We start from the raw sequence: 9,657 nt of genomic DNA on the forward strand, positions 1-9,657 counted from the left end.
CATGTTATTTTTCTTATTTGTCTAACAGAAAAATAATTAGATATTATAATTTAAAATCTTTAAAATTCTCAAATATTAAACTGATAAAATAAAAAATCTAACGTAAAATAATATTTAAAAAAAAAAAAAAAAAAAAAAAACACGTGATGGATAGAGTGCTCTTCCGCCCTGGCACCCGCGGGAACTCTCTTTCTTTCTCTCAAAAAGCCAAAGCGCGCGGGAGCTTCTTCCTTTCACTGGGGATTTCCAAACAACAAAGACGAATCCACCAAACAACAACAATTCACAGCGAGATAGAGAGAGATGCAGGCAGGAAAATTCCCGGCATTTCCGTACAAGCCGTATTCGATCCAGATCGATTTCATGAACGCCCTCTACCACTCTCTCAACAAAGGCGGCGTCTCCATGCTTGAAAGCCCCACCGGTCTCTCTCTCTCTCTCTCTCTCTCTCTCTCTCTCTCTCTCGTATTTTCTGCTTGGTTTCTGGGAAAATGGAGGAAAACATTTCTAGATATTTTTTTTTGGGTTTTCTTAAGCTAATTTTTCTGAGGATCATTTTGTTGGCATAATGTAAAGAAGTAAAATTGGCTAAGCTTACTTATGATACTGTACCCCAAAAATAATCAAATAAAATCATGCATTCCAAAAATAATTTATCGAAAAGAAAAGAAGGAAAACTGAAAGCTGAACTAAAAGTAAGCTTTATTGTTGTATTGGGCATATGTGAATGAGGATTACTGTACCCTGAGTCCAGTGAAAAATGGCAAATTTTACCTATTCTTTGGTTTCTAAAAAAATGGATGGAAACAAAATGAAAAGCAGGAGTTTGTTTCCATGTTCTCGCTTTCTTCTGTGTCCCTGAAATTGAAATGTAAATATGTTGTTGTTCTTGCTTTGTTTATGATTTTTTTTTTTTTGCATTTGGGTTAATTGAATAATGTTCGAATTTTGTAAACAATGCTAAATTTGAAAATCAAATATCTAAGGAAAGTTTCACTGGCTTATGTTATATATGAAATGTTTTTGTTGCAATAGGGACTGGTAAAACTCTAAGTATCATTTGTAGTGCTTTGCAATGGGTGGTTGACCGGAGGCAACAACAAAACTTTGGAAAGGGGGGCAAGCATGATAAGAATCAGGAAAATGATGGTCAGCATGGTTCAGATGATGAGCCAGATTGGATGAGAGACTTTGTTGTGAACAAAGACAACCACGTTCAGGAGAAGAAGAATAAGATGAAGAAATTTGGGAAGCCCGATAAGAGAAGGAATCAGGAAAGTTGTAGAGATTTGTTCTCAAGGGTCGAGGGGGACGGAGATTTAGTTACAAAGAAAGAGCGAGAAATTTCTCAAAAGAACAATGATGCAGTGGAGTTGAGTGATGAGGAGTTTTTGTTGGAAGATTATGAAAGCGAAGAGGAAGGGGCTGGTGGGAAGTCGAAGAGGAAGGCTGGCAGGGGTTCCCTTAGTTCATCGAGTGACGAGGAAGAGGAAGAAGATCAGTCTGATGAGGAAGAGGATAAGGAGAAGTTGAAGGTTTATTTTTGTAGTCGAACTCATTCGCAGCTTTCACAGTTCGTCAAGGAGTTAAGAAAGACAGTATTTTCAAATGAGATGAAGATTGTGTGTTTGGGCTCTAGGAAAAATTTCTGCATCAATGAAGGTTTGGTAAATTGTTCTTGTGTTAGCCTTTTTCTTTTTGGGATGGTGTTACAGATTACAAACTGTTTATGGAATTTGTATTTCAGAGGTATTGAAACTTGGAAACTCCACTCGAATCAATGAGCGGTGCTTGGAACTTCAAAAGAACAAGAAAAAAGAGGTTTCCAAAATCAAGGTACCAAAAATCTTAATATCATTCCTATTACTCAAATTTGATGCATGTTTATCGGTTTGGTTTCCTGGAAATGTCCAACTTTTAGGGACTAAATATTATAAATGCATTTTATGGGGCTCATTTTCCCTGTGGCTAATTTGGTGCCATCTTCGCAGTTCTTGTCTTAGTGGCTTGTTACTGAAGAATAAAATGTTTAGAAATGATAAGGCACATTCATAACTAGTAGAACTTTCAGATGCTGCAACATAGGAATTGCAGAGGAAATGAAGCCCATGAAATTTGTCAAATTTTCCATGTTGATTGTGGTCATAGTACAGATGTTTGGAGTAATTATACAGCTTTTATAGGCACACAGTCTGTTCCAAATTTATTATTGAAGTCCATCTATCTCCTTATTCAGTAGAAGTAACTTGCTTCCTTGAACCTTAAAAAGGCCACGTTCCTCATTTGATAGTCTAAAATGCCTGCCATGCCAAAAGAAAAATTTCCATGAGTAGATCTTACTGTATGGTTCTACCTCTTATATCTGGTAGTTGGCTCCTAAGATGCCAAATGCTTGGGTATAATATTTGTGTTGAGAATATTTACATTTAATAAATGATTTGTTCCACCGGATGCCACTGTGCTCAGTTGGTCATATAAGGGGAGTCAAGGTTCTAATACTTGCATGTGGTTTCGTGTAAAATTGGAATTTCTAACTAGACTTCGTCAATTACATGTGATTGTGGATGTAATATTTTGGCCAATTTTTTTGTTATTGTCTCTACATTACATAAATATTTATCCTCCTCTTAAATGTGTATTGGTGATAATTTAAGTTGAGTTGGAAGGATTGATTTGAGAAACCTGGGATCATTGCTATTGTTGTTTTGGAATATCAATTAGTATTGTAACTCTTCATTCCATAAATACTCTTAAATGCGTATTTGGTGCATAATTTAAGTTGAGTTGGAACATATTGATTTGAGAAACCTGGGATCATGCTATCGTTGTTTGGAATATCAATTTAGTATTATGAGATTAAAAAAAGAAAAAAAAAACAATTGTCTGTCTTGTCAGTAAGAAATGAAAATGACTGCATATATAAAGGGCTAGATAAAAAAACTCTTCATACTCTAGATATCCATCTTTGCTGAAACTGAGTCTCATCCCTAGCCATCTATGTTCCATATACAAGCATCTTTACCTCATTGCATTAAAATGATTAGATGCTACTCTGTGTTGGTGATCGAAGCTTGTTTCTCTTGACTGATGAGGTATTAATTTTCAGAACTTAGGTGGGGGTGGAAGAATACGCAGGACCAAGGCCTCTTCTGGATGCCCAATGCTTAGAAAACCTAAACTACAGAGACAATTCAGAAGTGAGATATCTCAACAAGGGGCCTTGGATATTGAAGATCTTATTCACCTTGGAGTAAATATGGGAACTTGTCCATATTATGCTTCCCGAGGCATGGTCCCTGCAGCTGATCTTGTGGTTCTACCCTATCAGTCTCTTCTATCAAAATCATCTCGTGAATCACTTGGTCTAACTTTGAAGAATAATATTGTCATAATAGATGAGGCTCATAATCTAGCTGACTCACTCATCAGCATGTATGACTCAAAAGTCACTGTATCGCAGGTAAACAAGTCATTAACTCCATTTTTATGTAATTACTGGTAAGTGCTTCTAAAAAGCTAGTTAACAATGGGTATTTGGATCTGTAAATGTGGTTTGGCTTTTCTTTGAGCAATGCTCTGATCCCCTTTCAGAACAATTGGTTGAACCAACGAAATGGTAGACTGACAACAGCCTTAGGCCAGTGCTACTTGGATAAAATGGCAACTCCCTTCCCCCTCCTCTACCTTCTTCCCCAGTAAATAAGGGGTAAAGGCTGAGGTCATGGATTTAATCCCATATTAGTCTGTGAATAGTGCTTATCTATCAAGGACAAAAAAGGACTGATGACAACCCTAGAGTTTGTAAGTCTTCAGTTAGGTCCTTTGAGGTTAAAAACTTGGTCGCACCAACAATTTAAGCTTTTAGTTGGTATTTTAGACACTGGGTGTTAATGCTTTGATGAATATTGAAACATTTGTTTTCACTTGCTACAGTTGGAGAATGTGCATTCCCATACAGTGAGGTATTTTGAGAGATTTCGCAATCTCTTGGGACCTGGTAATCGGAGATATATCCAAACCTTGATGGTTCTTACTCGGGCTTTCCTTCAAATTTTACTTGAGGATGCGAGTTATGTAGATGTTCCCCAAGACACTGAAAAGGCTTCTGGAGCAAATGATGCTTCTAATTCTTCTATGGCCATTAATGATTTTCTATTTTCACTCAATGTAGACAACATCAACTTGGTCAAATTGCTTCAGTATATAAAGGAAAGCAACATCATGTATAAGGTGAATCCTTTAACTTGTTTTTATGACAAGGTGCGATATAATTCTTTCTTGCTCTTTCCCTATTTCCGAGGTAAAAATGTACTCGGTTTCCCAGGTCAGTGGGTATGGAGATAAAATGGCTAGCTTACAAAAATGTACAGCACACACTAACACTGGAGAGTGCAGTGAGGAGGGAAGCACTCTGTCAGGTTTCAGGGCATTATCTGATATGTTGCAGTCGCTGACAAACAATGATGGTGATGGGAGGATTATTGTTTCACGGTCTCGACCCAGATGCTCCAGGCAACAAGGAGGATACATAAAATTTGTCATGCTCTCTGGTGAAAAGATCTTTTCTGAGGTTCTCAAGAAATTGCTTATTTTGACATGCATAGATTTTAATTATAGCTCAGCCTGCTTATGTTTCATGCCCCTATATTGATAATTTAACTTTGACCTTCCTGCAGATTGTGGATCAAGCACATGCTGTTGTACTGGCAGGAGGAACTCTGCAACCTATAGAAGAAACAAGGGAGCGACTCTTCCCATGGCTACCACCAAATGAGTTGCATTTCTTTTCTTGTAGTCACATTGTCCCCCCTGAGAGTATATTGCCAGTTGCAGTTTCCTGTGGCCCTTCTGGTCAGTCTTTTGATTTTAGCTATGGCTCCAGAAGCTCATCGATCATGGTGAGTATATGTGATTCCCTATAGAAATTGCTGTCTTCTTCTTGCACTCTTAGTAATCTACTAGATCATTTCCTTACTAACTTGGAGAAGTAATTTACTGTGTAATCCTGCACATGGTTTATATAGATGAGAAGAAAACTGAGGTTTAATGAATAAGTTGGTTAAGAAATGAAGCAGGCTATGACTGTCTTGATCAAATGAGACTTGATCTCGATTGAACGAGGTGCGATTGTGATTGCAATCGAGGCTTACTGTGAAACACATCAATTCAGTTTGGTTCGATCACGATTGCGATCAAGGCTTTCTATGAGTTAACTTTGAATGACTTGAAATCTTCAATCGATTGAGCTTCGATTGTGACTGCGATTGAGGCATTCCGGAACTTTAATTTTAAATGTTAAATGCTTCATCACTTCAATTGATCCACCATCGATTGTTCTTGCGATCAAGACATACGGTTTTGCACATTGAATTGAAAAACTATCTTGATCGAATGAGCTACGATTGAGATTGCGATTGAAGCGTTTTGATCCTCAATTTCAGCCTCTTTCTGGAACTGTACTTGAAACTGACTCAATCCTAAATCTAAACCTTACAACTCAACAAGTTTTGACACTGAATTTGTCAACACTAAACCTAACACTTTTTTTGATCAACTACTAGGTTGAAGTCCATTGAAAGAAATATTATGGTTATTTTCTTGTGCATTTTATCTTTCCCAGAAACATTTGTGTATGATGGTTGACTATACTTCGTTAATGGCTTGCATTTACAGATCCAGGAGCTAGGACTTTTGCTTTGCAATTTGGTAACAGTGGTTCCTGAAGGAATCGTTCTGTTTTTCTCTTCGTTTGAGTATGAAGGACAGGTCTATGATGGATGGAAGGCTTCAGGCCTCTTGGAAAGGATTATGAAGAAGAAACGTGTATTTAGGGAGCCTAGAAAAAGTACAGATGTGGAATCTGTTCTGAAGGAGTACAAGGAAACGATCGATACATTGTCTCTTGGGAATTCAAACGAACATCCAGCTTCTCAGAGTGGTGCAATACTCTTTGCTGTTGTTGGTGGAAAACTATCAGAAGGTATCAACTTAAGTGATGGGATGGGTCGATGCGTAGTCATGGTTGGGCTGCCCTATCCTAGCCCGTCTGACATTGAGTTAATTGAGAGGGTGAAGCATATTGAAGGCCTGGGAAATTCAGATTCCATTAAAACTCCAAAATTTCCTGTCACTGAGGAAGTTCACAGTGGAGATGTAAAGGCTGGGTTTGAGATCTTAAGAGGTTGCAGGCGCAGAGGAAAAGAATACTACGAAAATCTTTGCATGAAAGCTGTAAATCAATCGATTGGTGCGTACTAACTACAATATATTATCTTTAGAAGACCTTATGCATGCCCGGTAAACCATTTGATTGATTCACTAGGACGTTACATAATGTCCAAAATGCAGTAGGGTGGAACCAGGAACTGTGCTCCAGGTTCCACTCATGTTGGCAGAACCTTCAAATGTAGTTCTCCAAAGTGTGTATAGATTCTTTCAAGATATTTGTGTTTTGGTTGTGCCATGCATATTATTGCATCGAAAATTTATTTATTTATTTTTTCTGTCACCCATTTATACATGCCTATGTAGGCTTTATATTGAATTTTCCTTGATATGCTTATACTTCCTGGTTTGTTTTTAGGTAGAGCGATTCGGCACGTAAATGACTATGCGGCGATTTTATTGGTTGACACTCGGTACGCATCTAATCCCTCAAATAGGAGCTTTTCTCACACAACTAAGCTCCCCCAGTGGATAAAAGATTGTCTAATCTCTTCTACTGTTAGCTACGGTGAAGTCCATAGGCTGCTGCATCAATTCTTCAAATTCAACAAGAAGAGAGAGAGTCACTAGAATGGTATGTAAATTGCCAGTAAGAGAGCATCTATTGCATTATAGTCAAGCCAGCAATTTTTTAAAGCAATCCATTCACTTTTATTTTTATATTCTCTTAACAAATAAAGTGGGGAAGCATCTGTGATACAGTAATATATGTGTGTGTGTGTGTGTGTGTATATATATATATATATAATTTTTTAAAGTCTTTTAATAATTGAATTGGTGTAGGATCATATTACCAACTTCACAATTGTTTTTCCAAGCAATGGGATGGCTCATATACTCATGTATCAAAGTTGATGGTGGATGATAGTGATCTTTTGTTGTTTTATAAATGGTGGGTTCTTTTCACAGTTGGAGACTGGATGAAGATGCAGGGCACAAATAAAGGTCACATAGCTTACATAAGTAATTTTTTTTTGAGGGCGGCCTACAGAATTGACAAAACATTTACTTGAAAGAGAGTGTAGCGATGCGGTGATGGACTTGGACATGAGAAAAGCTCCTCAAAATGTTATCCTCCCCAGCAAAGTTGCTACTGGATGGAATATGGATTATTTCTTTCAAGAAAGCCTCCATTACATGACATATATGATCTGCCTTTTGTGTCAAATGTTTGAAGTTGGCGGGAGGGTTTTAAGTAAGCAACCGTGAGAAAGTGACTTGACCATAGGGGAAATGAAATGTCTTATCCTGCTATCAAAGAGCTCTGGTACGAGGCCTCGTTACAGACTGTGGGGGGCCAACCATAAAGCTCTTTTCTTAAATGCAATGAATAATTTTTCACCTACAAGGCCTAGAGAATGGATGATCATTTAAAGATTCCATTTCACCAACCTCATCGGCTCTTGAAAGCTTGAAGCCCTTGGATTAATATTTGTTAAATATATTAAAAAAATTGTTAAACTTTGATATAATTAGAGGTGGTAGCTAGTATAGTTTAACAAGCACTTTTACTACCATCATGGGACCTTTTTTTTCTTTCTTCTATTCAAATGGGGGAAGGGTCATCATGGGACCATTTGGTTCAATAGGGTCCCATGGCCTAAAAATGTATAACGATATTATGAACAAAAGGATCACTGCAATAACCTTTTACCAGCCCCACTACCTTTAGCTTTGCATCTTAATGAATGCCGCTGCACTTTATACAACAACTAGTCAAAAACAATACATTCATAATCATCGGATTCCAAAGTTCTCATTCTCATAATCTAATTTTAACTGTCTTTTAACCGTGTGAAATGTGCCTGTGTCTACTCTGGCCGTCTGATTTGTGATCTTGTAATCAAACGGTTATCAGGTTTCAGCCTCAGAGAGAGAGAGAGAGAGAGAGAGAGAGAAAAGCAGATGTAATAGAAGCCAAAACAGGAGACTCCATTGCTTTTGTCTTTAGGTTACTTTAAGAAACTTGAACTGTTTTATCTTCTATATCTGTATGTTGGAAGGGAAATCAGGAGAAGGAAAGAAGCAGCCAAAGAGATTGTGGGTGGGGAGGTGTCTGTTCTGACCAATAAAGAAAAAGCCTGCAATTACAACACACTAGAGCCTCAAAATGCTGCTTATTAGAGAAACCATTCATAAAACCAAGCTCTGCTTCTACAAAACCCTTCAAAACCTCAAGTCTTTCTGCTATGGGAAGTGCCAAAAGCTTCCCAAACTCCATTCCTTCAATCCCTTCTCTTGCAGCGGCAGCGGCCGTGGCAGCCGAAAAGAGTATCAAATAGATCAATTCTACATCAAGTTTTGTGACGAATGGGAGGCCAGTCTAGACAAGGCGAAGGAGAGTTACAATACTAGTCTAATGGCCTCAAAAGAGCACAGGAAGGAAGAAGCAGCAGAAGATGCATGTCGTGGAAGCTTCATAAAGTTTGCAAGGCAAAGTCCTGTGAAGGTGGAAGAAGAACAGAAGAAGAAAGAAAGTACCCAAATAGGAAAAGAAGAGTCATGCTCAAAGAACACCAATGAAGGGGGCCTTGTGTTGGCACAAAAGATGAAGGATATGGAGATGATTGACACAGATGATGTGGAACATGTGTTGGATGTTGAAGAGGCTCTGCACTACTATTCTCGCCTTACAAGCCCACTCTACCTAGACATTGTCGACAAGTTTTTCACAGACATGTACACAGAGTTCTCTGTCCCACAAGTCTCCAACAGCATCGACACTTCCAAGAGAAGATTTGGTTCCATCAGGTTGTAGATGGCCATGTTCATTAAAATCTGTTCTTTTCTCTTTTTAATTTCATTTCCTCTGCTTTTGTGCATTTGGTTTTGGTTTCAAGCTTTGTATACCCTCCTGAAATCTCAGTCAATTTCATGAAGTTATTCCAACCCCCCCAATTGCTTGGAGAATACATATTTAATTTTTTATCATTGATTTTCTGTTTTATGAAGATGCTTCTTTTTCATTGTCGGTTGAGCTAAAGTTATCTCATGCTCCTACTTGCTTTCCGTTATCATGAGTGCATAGAATTAATGTTCCCTTTCCACACACTTTGTCCTGGGGTTGTGCTAACGCACGTGCACTAGAAACCCCTATGCTGAGACGAATGAAACTATACAATGCCAATTAAAAACTCTTTTTAACTTTTGTTCAAATGAACAAGAATCAACAGAAATTTTCTGGGTGCTGAAACAATGAGATAACAGAGATTTAAACCCTTAAAAGAGACTAAATTTCGGAGTAATTTCTCTTTCGATGTACAACATCAAAGAATCAATAAAAAACTCATTTTCAATTTTGTTGTGAAGCCTAGTTTTGACAATATTCATAGTTCAAAATGCTTGTTTTGTAGTTGTAATAAAAACAGTTGATCTCCTAGTTCTTACTAACCATTGGCACAATTCATAAATATTTGACAATCTTTCGAAGTC

The 9,657-nt window shown here is 37.8% G+C and overlaps 2 protein-coding genes across 8 annotated transcripts; both read left to right on the plus strand.

Moving 5' to 3' along the window:
- The first annotated feature begins 206 nt into the window (after positions 1–206).
- On the plus strand, positions 207–8,007 carry LOC132186105 (uncharacterized). 7 transcript variants are annotated; one of them, XM_059599915.1, is made up of 11 exons: positions 207–424; positions 1,036–1,662; positions 1,748–1,836; positions 3,107–3,460; positions 3,934–4,230; positions 4,325–4,570; positions 4,677–4,898; positions 5,674–6,247; positions 6,584–6,638; positions 6,729–6,799; positions 7,135–8,007. In XM_059599915.1, the coding sequence occupies exons 1-10, from the start codon at positions 304–306 to the stop codon at positions 6,793–6,795; spliced, it is 2,652 nt and encodes an 883-aa protein (XP_059455898.1). In that variant the 5' UTR covers positions 207–303; the 3' UTR covers positions 6,796–6,799; positions 7,135–8,007. The 7 variants fall into 7 exon arrangements, with proteins under 7 accessions (XP_059455898.1, XP_059455899.1, XP_059455895.1 ...); XM_059599916.1 differs by lacking the exon at positions 7,135–8,007 and adding an exon at positions 7,009–7,127; XM_059599912.1 differs by having other exon boundaries at positions 6,584–6,799.
- A 137-nt stretch (positions 8,008–8,144) lies between these two features.
- LOC132186108 (uncharacterized) lies at positions 8,145–9,116 on the plus strand. The gene has a single exon (XM_059599921.1). The coding sequence runs from the start codon at positions 8,336–8,338 to the stop codon at positions 8,981–8,983; it is 648 nt and encodes a 215-aa protein (XP_059455904.1). The 5' UTR covers positions 8,145–8,335; the 3' UTR covers positions 8,984–9,116.
- The last annotated feature ends 541 nt before the right edge of the window (positions 9,117–9,657 follow it).

This window comes from Corylus avellana, chromosome ca7 (assembly GCF_901000735.1).
Source record: "Corylus avellana chromosome ca7, CavTom2PMs-1.0".
NCBI classification, from domain to species: domain Eukaryota; kingdom Viridiplantae; phylum Streptophyta; class Magnoliopsida; order Fagales; family Betulaceae; genus Corylus; species Corylus avellana.

Coding starts and splice junctions, on each gene's coding strand:
- LOC132186105 (XM_059599912.1), top strand. CDS start 304: ATGCAGGCAGGAAAATTCCCGGCATTTCCGTACAAGCCGTATTCGATC. Junction 425..1,035: donor CATGCTTGAAAGCCCCACCG/GTCTCTCTCTCT, acceptor TTGTTGCAATAG/GGACTGGTAAAACTCTAAGT. Junction 4,571..4,676: donor GTGAAAAGATCTTTTCTGAG/GTTCTCAAGAAA, acceptor ACCTTCCTGCAG/ATTGTGGATCAAGCACATGC.
- LOC132186108 (XM_059599921.1), top strand. CDS start 8,336: ATGCTGCTTATTAGAGAAACCATTCATAAAACCAAGCTCTGCTTCTAC.